Source organism: Panthera tigris, chromosome A1 (assembly GCF_018350195.1).
Source record: "Panthera tigris isolate Pti1 chromosome A1, P.tigris_Pti1_mat1.1, whole genome shotgun sequence".
NCBI lineage: Eukaryota > Metazoa > Chordata > Mammalia > Carnivora > Felidae > Panthera > Panthera tigris.
In genome coordinates this window covers 6,115,523-6,129,507 of record NC_056660.1, presented here as the reverse complement: position 1 = coordinate 6,129,507, position 13,985 = coordinate 6,115,523, and the positions used below count along the sequence as shown (strand labels likewise).

The window sequence follows — 13,985 nt, the reverse complement described above, 5'->3', positions numbered from 1 at the left end:
GGAGGGAAACTCTTCTCCTACCTTCCTGGACACACACACACACACACACACCCCACTGGGGTGGCGGGAAGCCAGAGAAGAGGTTTAACTGACATCAGTGCTATTGCAAACTTAAGCATCTTAGTCCTTAACTGGCTTTGCGCTCCCCCATCACAGGGGCTGATTACAGCTTCCCCCCGAGTTGCTTCCCTAGCCTGCCTTCCCTCCTGCCTCTCCACACCCTGCCCTCCCTCTGTGGCCTCCGCCTCACCTTCCACCCAAGGGCCTTTCAATGGGCGGTTTCCCAAAGGCAGCTCCCTCCCTACGAGGTGCCAGCTCCTTAGGGAAACATTCATTCGTGACCTCTTCTGTGTACCGCGTTTCCTCTGAGTCCTTCCCACAGGCCCCTTCTCTCCTGGGCCCCTCCTGGCGCTGCTCCAGGCCGCCCCGGCCTACTGAACTGAGCCGGGAGCCTCAGGGAATTCAGACAGGCCAGCCTCGCCCTTCAGTGGCCATCACGGCGTCCTTGCTGCCCGCCCTTGAAATTGCCTGGCTAAGAGCCTCAGGGTTTGCGCGTCATGGGAGCAGAAGAATGATACCCTGTCCATTCCAGACCTAACCGCCACCCCCTCCCCGCCCCCAAGAAGCAGGTTTGACTACCCACAGATTGCTCACGGTCTGGCAGACAGGCAAAGCCTATGAACAATTACAATCCACGAGGGGTGCCGTCGACAACAGGACGCTGGCCTGGAAGGATTGCAAACAGAAGAGACCGGAAGTGTTTTAAAGCTTGACCGGGAGTTTGCAAGGCCAAGAGGAAGGGTTGAGGGGTGAGCAGGCTGGGCAAACGGACTGTGTGTGTGAAAGGACAGATCCCTGAGGGGGTCCGGTGTGTTGAGGGACGCTGTGGTCGCTGGTTTGGCCGGACTCAGCAGCTGCCCGGCCGGCCTGGCCCGAAGCAATCCCTTTGTCCCGACGGAACCAACCAGACCTGCCGGAAAGTGCGTTATGCTGTGATCTTTTATTTACTCAGGAAGCCAAGCCAATAAATGGTTTCATGAGAACCCAGAGCACCCAGGAAACAGTGGGTGGGAGAAGGCTGAGGACGCAGGACACGTGAGGGCTGAGAGCCTGGGCCACGACGGGAACTGAGCATTTCATTCTTTGACTTGAACCACTGGGTCTTGCCCATGGCCCTGAGGGTGACACGAAAGGGTTCTCCCCATGACCCAATTCGCCCACACAGAAGACGATCTGAAAGATTCTTCATATGCCTGAAATATGCCTGAGCAGCTGGAAACATCCTCGAGTTATTTACCCAATTCTTGTCACCTTCAGACAGCACAGCGGCGTAGAGCACTGTCCAAACACAGAGGCGGTATTTGTCTCACCGTTCTGGAAGCCTCGGTTCGGCAACCGTGTTCTGGCCCGTAAGAATCAGAGTAGAGGCTTTGCCGCTGGTCCTCTGGCCCCTGCGTCTCAGGGGCTCAGCAATTCCACCCACGGCACGTTTCCCCGTTCCCGGGCTGGTGTTCAAGGACAGCTTCGGAGGACGCTGTGGAATGAGAGTTACTGGCACAAAAGAGGAAATGGGTCACCTGGAGCCCTGGCCTCCTGCTTAGCGAGGTCCTCACTGCAGCCCGGACGCAGGAGCCTGGGAACCCACTTCCAAGGCCGCCTCTCGTCCGAACGTCACACATCTGTCTTGGAGCTGCCTCACCACTGTCAACCATAAAAATAAAACGGCCAGTTATTTAACCAGCAAAAATGAGATTATTCAGGAATAGCAGAGAAACTGCAATTCAGGACGTGCAAACCGTGGCAAGCCACCGGCACGTCCGAGAACAAAGGAGGAGAAGGTCCTCTCGTAGAGGAGAGGAAGGCATTAGGCAGGGTTGTTCCAAACAAAAGTTCGTTGGAGGAGAGCTAGAGTTCCGGTTGTGACGGCTTCTCATTGGCTGCCTTGTGGCAGCTTTTCATTGGCTGAGTTATGGAGGCTTCTCATTGGCTGGGTTGTGGCAGTTTCTCATTGGCTGGGTTGTGGAGGCTTCTCATTGGCTGGGTTGTTGCCAGGCAAGAAGAAAATCTTTTCTGCCCCGGCTTGTATGGTAAGCTGCCGCAAATGGTAGTGCGTGAGAGCCCTCCCTTTGTTGCTTCCCAACTCCATATGGAATTAGGCTTTCTTTATTCATCATCGCATCTCCTGGATACGGGCCGATGGGAGTCAGCGCGGGTAGAGGGGCCCAGGCCCTGGGTTTGGCCTTGCCCGGTGGCCTTGCTCCCTGAGGAAGGACCACGTTCCTTCCCTGATCTCCTGCCCAGTCTGGTGGACCCTGCCCTTCACTTCGTGCCCCTGCCCCTTCCCTGGGGAGGCCCGAGCCTGGGAGCAGGACAGGCGCAGGCGTGTGTGGCTGAGGGCCGGTATCGTCTGGGGGCGTGGGCCCGGGTCACGGAGGCCCTGGGGCCACGCGTGGAGCCAGCGTCCTGCCCCTGCGCGCAGCTCTGCACACAGACCTGCCCTGTTCTCTCTGCAGTGGAGGGCGGCGCCTTCTCGAGGGCTCGCGGGGCAGGGGGCGTCTGACTCTGCGCGGGGCCACGAGTGGGCCCCAGCCCGCACAGGCCACGCTGACCAGGGCAGCTAGCCCAGGGGCGCTAGCATTTCCGGGGGGCAGGAGACCTGCTGCAGGTGGCTGTGGGACTGTTCCGCAGCCTCTGGGGGAGCACTGTCTGGGCCTCCCTCTCTTTCTCGGCCCCCACCCCCGCGTGCAATCGGCCAGGGGGTCCCACTGATTGATCTCCAGACTGTTTCATTTTTTTGTGGTAGAATACGTAAGATTTACGATCAACCATTTCTAAATATGCATTCCAGGGACATTAAGGACATTTTCCTTGAGCAGCCATCACCACCCTCCACGTCCAGGTAATCTTCCCAAACCGACGCTCCGTCCCCGTTAAACACCAACTCCCGAGTCCCCTTCTTCCCCCAGCCCCTGGCAACCGCCCTTCTACTTTGTCTCTCTGTAAGTTTGATTCGTGAAACAAGAAAGAAAACTAACGTCCATAAATTTTTTGTTGACGAGATTTAAAAGATGCTGGTGATAATTGAGTACGGTCCCAGCTGCGGGACCTTCCCCTTCCTCCGGGGGAGCTCCGGGCCTCGCATCGGAAGGTGCTCACTCCTTAACCCCAAACGCAGCAGCAAAGGTGACAGAGCCCTCGGAGCTGAGCTGAAGACTGTGCCTGACACAGGGCGCCCGGAGACGGAGGACGGGGTGCTGTCATCAGGCCAGAGCCTATGGTTGTTGACTCACCTTCTCCTTGTCTTGCCTACGGCTGTGCTTCTGGAACTTTCAGAGTGCTTAGAAATCACCTGGCGACCTTGCTGAAAGGCAGGTTCTGTGTGTTGCACAAGTTCCGGGTGATGCAGATGTCCTGGCCCAGGGGCCACACTTGGAGAAGCAAGGCCCCCTTCCACCTGAGGACCCTTGATATCCAGGCGGGGCAGAAGCTCTCTGAGGTTGAAAAAGTCCAGGACCAACCCCCACCCCCACCCCCCCACATACACATCCTTTTTTTTCAAATCACTCGATATATTAATAAAGAGATGCCAAAGCAGTTACAAAAATATTGACATATTTTAAATGTTCACCGTTGAACAAATTAATGACTTTATCCTGCCTGCACAGATACAATGCAATATGATTGTGCCCGTCACAGTGGGGGGGGGGGGAGGGGGTTGGGAAATACAAGTGGAACAAGCCAGGAGGGGCACTTAGTGAAGGAGGGAGCTCAGGGTGCCATCGTGTCACTCTCCGGGGGCTGAGTGGGATCTGGTCCCGGATGTGTAGGACTCCTTTGAAGGCATCTCAGAAGCTGAGACTCTGCTCCAAGGCTTCCCAGCCCCCGAGGTGGGCTTGTTTCTTGAAGCCCCCGTGTTTACCAACGGGATGCCTGAATTATAAAAATTCTCACTTTGGGGAAAGGAATTCTAACGATACTTCTCTGAGTAAGAAGCCGGTTTAGCGGACTTAGAATATTATCAGACCACCTTTCTCCACCCACCTACCCAGCAGACATACACAGTCATTCTCATTAATCCTTGGTCCACCCCTGAGTGCTGTGGTTGCTGCGAAGGCCTGCATCCACCGAGGTCACGCACACCATGGGCACTGTCCCCTCATGATTGTCCCCCCTGGCTGGGACAATTACAGCTACCTCAAGTGTCCCCATTTGGAAGCATTCAGCATCGCCTGCCCGTCCAGTTTCCCAGGCAGGCTGTGCAGATGCTTTAGTAAACAGGTTGGCATGACACCAAACCCTTTCAGCCTTTAAAGCCGCTTTCTCCCAAGCCAGAGCTCGGTGGCGGCTCACCTGGCTGTGCGATCGGCCTGTGGACCGCCGCTTCCTGCCGTCCCTGAGGCTGCTAAACAAATCGGCGCTTCCTGGTGGACTGAGAAAGTGGGCTCTGTTTAAGGATAAGAGCATCATTTAGACGTAATCAAGGATGCGGAAGAGACTTCGTCTGGGACAAAGACAGAGCGTTTCTAAACCAGCCACTGCTCTCCGAATGTGGGAGACTCTCTTCCCACAAGGCTGGGATTGTTCGGCTCTCAAAGAAATCAATTAGCTTGGGAATGGGTGATAAAGGGCTTTGTGATCAGAGGGTTATGCTTGCAATGCACCACCAAGAAATCAATGTTACCTCTTTCTCCATGAAGAGCCAGATGCTGGCATAAACTCTTAGGGGCATGAAATAAACACAGACGTTAAATGATGGAAAAAGAAAACTGACAAAAAACAAAAACAAAAACACAAAGGCATGTGAACACATTTTTAATCTTCAGAAAGCTAATGGGTGGATGTAGCTTGATCTCCAACTGGTACACGATAAATAGCGATTACAATTTTCATTAAAGAACATATTCCCATAGAAAAGAAGCGTATCAGTAAATAATTAGTAAGCAGAAAGAGCAGTAGTGGGTGAAGAATCCCAGACGTAGCTCGTCCAGTGTATCGATGAGTATTTTTCATCGCAAAGAGCAAAAACAATCAACTCAAAATGGCTTAAAGAGTAAGGACATTTCTTTCCTTTTTTTTTTTTTTTTAAGTTTATTTATTTTTGAGAGACAGAGAGAGAGAGAGAGAGAGAGAGAGAGCTGGGTAGGGGCAGAGTGAGAAGGGGACAGAGGATCTGACGTGAGCTCCGTGCTGTCAGCACAGAGCCGGATGCGGGGCTTCAACTCACGAGCCATGAGATCATGACCTGGGCCAAAGGCAGATGCTTACCCGACTGAGCCGCCCAGGCGCCCCAAGGATATTTATTTTCTACGTAACTGGAAAGTCCAGAGGGGAACAGGCTTCCGGGCTGGTAGGTCCACATCCAGCCCCAACTTCTGGCGGTCTCCCCTCTGCCACCCTCAGCATCGGCTTCGTCCCAATCGCTGCGCCCCTTCCTGCCTCCCTCTGGGACTTAATGGGGGCATCGTGGGCTCACTGATCCACTGTGGAGGTAAAGACGAAAGCTGTAGGGGAAGAGAGGCCGAAATTGAATCCCGGCTCTGCCTGAGAGCTGTGCGTCTTGGGCAAGATGCAAACCTCTTAAGCACCAGCCTCGTCGTGTGGCGAACGGGAGTAATAATAATAACGTCTGTGCCCTAAGATTGTGGGGAGGATTAAGACAGATGGTGAGGTGGGGGCTGACATATAGAAAGCACTTAGGAAATTTAAGGACTCACCCCTTGTCTTCACGGAACGTATTACGTGCTTATAGAGTGCTAGGCGCCGAGCTCACTTACGGAGACCCGAGTTAGTGAGGATACAGGCAAGTGAGCTGGTGGTTGGGACACAGGGGGACATGTTTCCTACCCTTGATACTGTTATTCCCGTGATAGGAGCGGGACTGGGGACGTGGTGGCCGGGCACCCGGTAAGCGACAGAAAGGTAGGCAGGAAAAATGGGAAGGATGGTGACACTGGCCTCCGGGTCACTTCAAGGTCCTTATGTCAAGCACAGAGTTGGTCGCATGTTTCCTTTCCACTTCCATTCAAACGCCCTGGTATCACGGGATTGAAAGGAAGGAAGGAAGAAGGTCGTGGATACAGAGGGAGCAAAATGCTCTTTTTTGTAACCCAAGAAACCCAACGCGGTCGAAGGTCGGCAGATCAAAGGGCATCTGTGTGGTCCAGAGCTCTGTGAGGGGGCAGGGGTCAGGGAAATCCCGTTCCTACTTCTTTCTTTCCGGGCCACGTTAGGGCAAGTGCTTGACTGTGCTTAAAAACGTTCAATGCTTTTAGCAGATATCAAACATTGAAATGGCTAAGCAGCTCCGCCCAGGAAAAGAAAAAGCAGTCCAGACCTACTTCAAATCACCGTTAAAGTTAAGACCTTTGACTTCGTTGAAGTTTCGGTGCCACGCCACTGTCTCCTCCTGCCATCCCCCCTCCCGTTCTGCTCTCGGCTGGGAGTTGAGGAAAAGCCAACTGGAAACTGTAGCCCTAAACATCGTCTTCCCGGATGAAGCAGTTTAACCTACGCTTAACCATCAAGGGACCGCTCTGCCGGCCGCGGCGCCAGTGGGGAGGTACGTAAGGCCGGTTCCTGCTCCTATGAAGCTCACGGAGGGTGGGCGGGTAATGCAGTAGAAAGGGGGTGTCGTGAGCTCACGTGAGTCCCATCCCAGACCCTCTAGAAGACTCCGCTCACCCCCACAGATGGCTCCTGGAACTCTGGAAAGGTGCCAGCCCCGAGCCTGCCTGTTTGGATCTGGTCCCCCCGCTGACCCTGAGCCACAGGGAAGCAGACTGATTTGTGCCCCAGTGCTGCCCCAAGAGCCCAGCTTAGGTCGGAAATCAGTCTGGGTCTCTGTCTTCCACACTTCTTCTCCAGAACATGCCATTTCCTCGGGCAAGGAGTGAATGGTCCGTTTTCAGAAACCACACATCATCATTCAGTAGAAAATGCAGTGAAAGAAATCAAGCTGTAAAGGAAGACCGAGACTGCCGGGCATCTCTTGAAGCTGGCTTGGTAATTACTGGATGAGAGAGAATACTGTAAACACTTTGGTTCCGAGGGTGCTTGCCTTTAAGAATGGAAAAACAGGGGCGCCTGGGTGGCTCAGTCGGTTAAGCGTCCGACTTCAGCCAGGTCACGATCTCGCGGTCCGTGAGTTCAAGCCCCGCGTCGGGCTCTGGGCCGATGCTCAGAGCCTGGAGCCTGCTTCCGATTCTGTGTCTCCCTCTCTCTCTGTCCCTCCCCCGTTCATGCTCTGTCTCTCTCTGTCTCAAAAATAAAATAAACGTTAAAAAAAATTTTTTCTAAATAAAAAAAGAATGGAAAAACAAAAGCCTGAAGGAAATGCCATTTGTTGAATTAATAATGTTTTAAAAAAAAATCTCTCTTTGGGGCGCCTGGGTGGCTCAGTCGGTTAAGCATCCGACTTTGGCTCAGGTCATGATCTCACGGTTTGTGGGTTCGAGCCCCACGTCGGGCTCTGGGCTGACAGCTCGGAGCCTGGAGCCTGCTTCGGATTCTGTGTCTCCGTCTCTCTCTGCCCTTCCCCTGCTCTTACTCTCTCTGTCTCTCTCAAAAATAATCAATAAACATTAAAAAAAAATGGAAAAAGAAAAGCCTGAAGGAAATGCCATTTGTTGCATCAATAATGTTTTTAAAAAAATCTCTCTTTGGGGTGCCTGGGTGGTTCAGTCGGTTAAGCATCTGACTTTGGCTCAGGTCATGATCTCAAGGTTTGTGGGTTCCAGCCCCGCTTCGGGCTCTGCGCTGACAACTCTCTCTGCCTCTCCTGCTCTCACTCTTGACTCTCTCTCTCATTCAAAAATAAATACACATTAAAAAAAAATTTTTTTTTTTAAATCTCTCTTTAAGGATGCTCGACTTAGCACACGTGAAATGTAAGAGTCCGGGTGAGGAACTGGGTTGCAGGGGCTGGTCAAGCTCTGGTTAGTATCAACGGGCTGGCTGGCAGAGAAAGCATTGTTCTGGAATGGGAAGCAAGGGTGTTCTTTAGGGATAGGAATGTGCTGGGAGAAATTCCTTCTAAGCCGGGTGTGAAGAAGTTGCTGGAGCAAGCACCCTTGACCTCCTCAGTGCATCGGCCTCAGAGGCAGGGAGCGCTCTGATTTCCCCCAGAACAGCAAAGTCATCTGTGTCCAAAAGGGAAGAGGAAAGAAAGAAAGAGAAAACCACTGATTTAAAGAGGGCAGTGGAGATTTTCACTGTGCGCGAAGGATATTTTCAGCACATCTGGGCGGGATTCGAAACTTACCAACGGCTTAATGTAAGATTCTCATGCCTCCTAGGGATGTTTTATTGTGTTACTTCCAAGTTTTTTTTGTTTTGTTTTGTTTTGTTTAATCACTTTGTTTCCAATTTGTATCCTTGGGGACAGAACAAAAATGCTTTTCTGAATCACAGGAAATGCTTCAAGCTGGGTACAATTTGGTATTAACTGAGGATATTCAGGAGGCACGAAGGAACTTAACACTTTTTCATGGATTCTAAAACAGGATCCAAAGTAGCAAATGTTATTTTTCCCCCCTAACTTAATAAAGTGACAGAACAAGTTAAGTTATTAAAGATGTGACACCCCACCAGGATTCCACAGTAGTGAGGTAAATTGAATTACTCTTTCTAAATGATACAGCAGGGGGAAATGAAAGCATTATTGTTACTATGCTAAGAACAAATGAAGAAAATACGATTAGTTTTGTTCACTCCTTAACACTTTTTTTTAAAAGTCATTTTGACCGAAGGAATTCTTTAATCCTAGATTTCTTCACAGATACAACCATTTGCCATCTAAATTGCCTCACAAGTGTGTGTGGCTTAGGGGATACCTGCAATCTGGCGGGGGGGGGGGGGATCAGGATAGTGATGTTAAAGATAACATTTACCTCTGAAAAATTCTGGTATTCCGAAATCTCAGAGAAAATAAACCTGAAAACGTGAAAAGAAAAATGAACGCACTCACCTAGCCCAAACCTGTGTTCATGAATATTGTAGTACTTTAATTAGTCATGTGGGTTCTGGTGGAATATTCAGAAAATGGGTGAACACAGTCTTCTAATATTTGGTTCTCTGAATTAATTTCTACCCCCACCAAGGGAAAATGCTTGGAAAGAGTCTAGAGTGCTTATGATATTAGTACTTAGGAAGAAAATGATGGTGAAAATTATTGTTTATGCCCAAATATAAAGCGAGATGGTTTTTCAATATTATCACTCAAAAGAGAAGGAATCATCTGATAAGCAACATCTTATAAAGATTTTCCAAGGAGGACCTGGATCCAAAACAGGGTTGTATCATCAATAGATGAATGGATAAAGATGTGGTGTGTGTGTGTGTGTGTGTGTGTGTGTGTGTGTGTGTATAATGGGATGTCATTTGGCCATAAAAAAGAATGAGATCTTACCATTTGCAATAACATGGATGGACCTAGAAGGTATTATGATAAGTGAAGTAAGTTAGAGAAAGAGAAATATCACATATGATTTAACTCACATGTAGAATCTAAAAAACAAAACAAAACAAATGAACAAACAAAAAAGCAGAAACAGACCTATAAATACAGAGAACAGACTGATGTTTGCCAGGGGTGGGGGGATGGGCAAAATGGGTGAAGGGGAGTGGGAGGTACAGGCTTCCAGTTATGGAATGAATAAGTCAGGAAGATGAAATGCACAACATAGGGAACGTAGTCTATGACATTGGAGTACTGTTGTATGGGATGCCTGGTACCTACACTTGTCCTAAGTACGGCATAAAGTGTACCATTGTCAAATCACTACGTCTAACAACTGAAACTAATGTAACATTGTGTGTTAACTATACTCAATTTAAAAAAATTGGTAAAGAAAATAAAATAGAAGTGCCAGATTTAGCCAATAAAAGTCTGTATTTTTATTTCAGGTGGACATTCTGTATGACCAGTTAAATTGGAATTTCAGACAAATACCTTTTTTTTGGTAATGCATGTAGGTTTCATACAATATTTGGGGCAATTTATACTAAAATTTACTGTTTATCTAAAATTCAAATTTAAGTGGACACCTGTATTTTTTATCTTGCAACTCTAGTTTAAAATGATCTCGGGGCGCCTGGGTGGCTCAGTCGGTTAAGCGTCCGACTTCAGCTCAGGTCACGATCTCGCGGTCCGTGAGTTCAAGCCCCGCATCGGGCTCTGGGCTGATGGCTCAGAGCCTGGAGCCTGCTTCTGATTCTGTGTCTCCCTCTCTCTCTGTCCCTCCCCCATTCATGCTCTGTCTCTCTCTGTCTCAAAAATAAATAAACGTTTAAAAAAATATTAAAATGATCTTAAAATGCTAGTTTGGGATGATTAGAGAGGTCACCTGATGGAATGGATTTTTAAAAACAGAGACAAAGCAATTGACCAAGTTTAGTATTTAGTGATTACCTTTGGGGGTCTGACACACCCAGTTAGAATTATTGGATATACTGTAAATAAGTCTTATAAAAATCACTTACAAAAGCCACAAAGTATTTTGCATGTGGTGACTGCTGAATGAAAACAAACAAACAAATAAACAAAAACAAGTGCCAGACAAGCCATTTCCCGTGATGTGAATGAATACTTGTGGCCCGGGGAAAATTTCCAGTGAGAGTGATATACATAAAAAAGAAAAAAAAATGCTGTATCTCATACAATTTCAAGTGACATAAAAATGCTGTTTAGATAACTTAAAAAGAAATTATAGCAGTGACAAAATTGCTCATCAAGTCAAAGATGCATATGAGAGAATGGATAATTTCCTTCTAGTGAGAAGAGGCAATATTCTAAAATAATGTTAGTTTATGTAATGTGTACTTTTAAATATTTGTAACTACATTGAACTTTATATGTAGTTAATTCCATCTCCATCTCTTAAAGGATATCTATGTCTGTCTGTCTATTGTCTGTCTGCCTGCCTATCTATCATCTATCTTTCTATCTGTCTCTATCATCTATCTACCTATCTATCTATCTACCATCTATCTCTATCATCTATCTATCTATCTATCTATCTATCTATCTATCTATCTATCCTTTTCTTTTTTTCATCTTCTCATTGGGAAACCAGAGGATCACATTATATACCAGATTGCCAAACCAGATGTTTGGACACGTACACAAGTTTTAGGAAAATGTATTGACTGTCTTGTCAATATCGAACTCACTTACATCACAATTCTAATAAATCTTGTGAATCTGCTCAATGTTTTCTCCATCTACCAAACTGTCTCTAGCTGTGACTTCTGCTTCCAGCCACGATGGAACAATAGGACCAGATTTGCCCTTCCTCCTTAAACAAATTTTTAAAATTTAAGTTTATTTATTTATTTACTTTCTTATTTATCTTAATATAATTTACTGTCAAATTGGCTTACCTACCATACCCAGTGCTCATCCCAACAAGGGCCCTCCTCAATGCCCATTAATTGTATTTATTTTGAGACAGCAAGAGAGAGCAGGGGAGGGGCAGAGAGAGAGAGGGAGAGAATCCAAAGCAGCCTCCGTGCTGTCAGCACAGAGCCTAACGTAGGGCTCGAACCGAAGAACCGTTAGAGACCCCTCCTCCTTAGACAATTTGAAAATTGGACCAAATATATTTAAAAATGTGTTTTTCAGACATCAGATAACAGGCAGCACAAAGCGAGTTTTACTCTTGCGTGAGCTTACTGCTTGAAAGCAGTTTCCAACACAAGAAAGGGAGCTCCAAATACAGTCTATTGGTGTTGGTGTGTGTTAAGCAGATAGAACCTGCACTGCATAGAAGCTAAGGTGGCTACAGGGGCGCTTGTGTGGCTCAGTCGGTTGAGCATTTGACTCTTGATTTCGGCTCAGGTCTTGGTCCCAGGGTTGTGGGTCGAGCCCCATGTCAGGTTCTGTGCTGAGCAATGGAGCAGAATGGGGTTCAGAATTGCTGAGCAATGGGGTTCTCTTTCCCACTCTCTCTCTCTTTCCCTCTGCCCCCCCCCCCCTCCACTCTCTCGTGCTAGCCCTCTCTCTCTAAAATAAAATAAAATAAAATAAAATAAAATAAAATACACGTAGAAGCTAAGGTGGCCAGAATTTCAGGGCCATGTATTGGAGCAGGGGACTGCACAGAGAGAGGGAGCTTGGGAGATCTGCAGAGGAGTCCCTTCAAATCTTTTGCTGAGTACTGATCTGGGCATGCATGAGAGAACATTACCTGAGGTCAGAGAAAACCATTTCCAGGAACTTACACAGGGCTGAGAAGAGTCTATCTTCCTACCAATCAGAGTGGTTGCTGAGGCATCTGGCAGAATTCTCAGGACATTTCTTTAGTATCACTACTTAGTTAGCCCCAGGCACAGTTCTGGACCTGATATACAAGCTTAAAAGCAAGCATCAAAAAGATCCAGTTAATTTAATAGTATGCCAGAACAAATCCAACACTAAACAAATATAACCAGATCTAGTAACCAACAAAGGAAAATTCACAATATCAGCATCCAATAAAAAAAAAAAAAAACCAGGTTAAGAAATTTAAAAAACACTCTCATTTATAATTGCATCAAAAAGGAATAAAATACCCAGGAATAAATTTAACCGAGGAAGAGAAAAGACCTATACACTGGAAACTATAACACTGATGAAAGAAATCGAAGATAACACAAATAAATGGCAAGATAGTCCATGTTGGTTAAATGGAAGAATTGACATTGCTAAAATACCCAAAGTACCCAAGCAATCTACAGATTAATGCAATCCCTATCAAAATTCCAATGGCACTTTTCGCAGAAATAGAAAAGACGATCCTAAAATATGCATGGAACCGCAAAAGACCCCAAAACGCAACGCGGTCCTGACGAAGAACAACAGAAATGACACCACACTTCCATGACTTCAGTCTACACTACAAACTCACAGTAAAACAGTTATGGTACTGGAGGGAGAAGGGGACCACGAGAGGAGTCCAGCGTAGTTTGGTATTAGGAAAAGTCCTTGATTAAATCAGAGACGATTGTTCGTTATCTATTTTTGCCTATGTATAGCATATATTCCACCAATGAAGAAACTCAACTGGGAAGCCAATTACTGCCTATCAAGTGGATTTTAGGGTCTATTAAGCCAGCCTCAGTTTTTACATCCATTAGCACTGTTGAGTATGCTTTCAACAGACATTATCAATAACCGGTAAAATACAAATTCTCTTTGTACTTTGTAACTTAAGTGGAAAAACACACCTAAGAAATGACTTTATTTGTACACAAAACGGTCCTCACTGGCCTTCCACGAGCTTACCAATTTCATCTGTGGCCATTGCTGCCCAGGACACGTTTAGTGCTCTGAACAGAGTGGCCACGTCACCGTGGGTGACCACCTTAGACTTATTCCTTTCTTTGGGGCCTGGATGCTGCAGTAATCTGACTTTACCACACAGCCGACTGACTTTGCAGGGCATGATCTCTCCAAACTTCATTTTGTCTCATTTGTACACTGAGACAAGCACATTTGTACTTAATTCTCCAAATGGTAGGCAGGCAGTGTTACTTTAGGGTCAAGCTGAGATAACAAAGTTAATCAGGCAACTCTGAACAGTGATGGAGCTTGCTCTCCACAGCACCTTTACGCATTTCGGTGATTCACTGAAAGTGTCATAGTTACCACTACAATTCGTTTTCTGTAAGTTTTTTTTTTTTTAACGTTTTATTCATTTTTGAGAGAGCACAAGCAGGGGAGGGGCAGAGAGAGGGGGACAGAGGATACGAAGCGGGCTTTGCGCAGACAGCGGAGAGCCCGATGTGGGGCTTGAACTCACGAACTGTGAGATCGTGACCTGAGCCGAAGTCGGATGCTCAACCGACTGAGCCACCCAGGCGCCCTGTTACTACAATTCTTAATATTTACAGAGCTTGGAAGAGAACGACTCGACCAAAGCCCTAGGTCCCAAACTCGCGTTCTTTCTGATGCTTTTCACCGACAGTCTCCCCACCCAACCCCCGACATCTTTCCCACTGTACTTTCT

General features: G+C 47.5%; 1 protein-coding gene and 2 long non-coding RNA genes across 3 annotated transcripts in view; all 3 read right to left on the bottom strand.

Annotated features, from left to right (window-relative positions):
• Nucleotides 1–976: 976 nt before the first annotated feature.
• LOC122238736 lies at nt 977–1,912 on the bottom strand. The gene is made up of 2 exons (XR_006217866.1): nt 1,646–1,912; nt 977–1,534 (listed from the first exon to the last, which is right to left on the bottom strand). It is a non-coding gene; the product is annotated as an uncharacterized LOC122238736 (long non-coding RNA).
• Nucleotides 1,913–7,900: 5,988 nt separating this feature from the next.
• On the bottom strand, nt 7,901–8,931 carry LOC122230777. Its single transcript, XR_006207864.1, has 3 exons — nt 8,889–8,931; nt 8,261–8,372; nt 7,901–8,138 (listed from the first exon to the last, which is right to left on the bottom strand). It is a non-coding gene; the product is annotated as an uncharacterized LOC122230777 (long non-coding RNA).
• Nucleotides 8,932–12,219: 3,288 nt separating this feature from the next.
• The window catches only part of CDK8 (cyclin dependent kinase 8), a 120,124-nt gene continuing 118,358 nt past the window's right edge, over nt 12,220–13,985 (bottom strand). Inside the window, exon 13 of the mRNA XM_042986730.1 lies at nt 12,220–12,350. Coding sequence (XP_042842664.1) covers nt 12,315–12,350 — 36 coding nt within the window. The 3' untranslated portion in view covers nt 12,220–12,314. The remainder of the gene's footprint in view (nt 12,351–13,985) is intronic.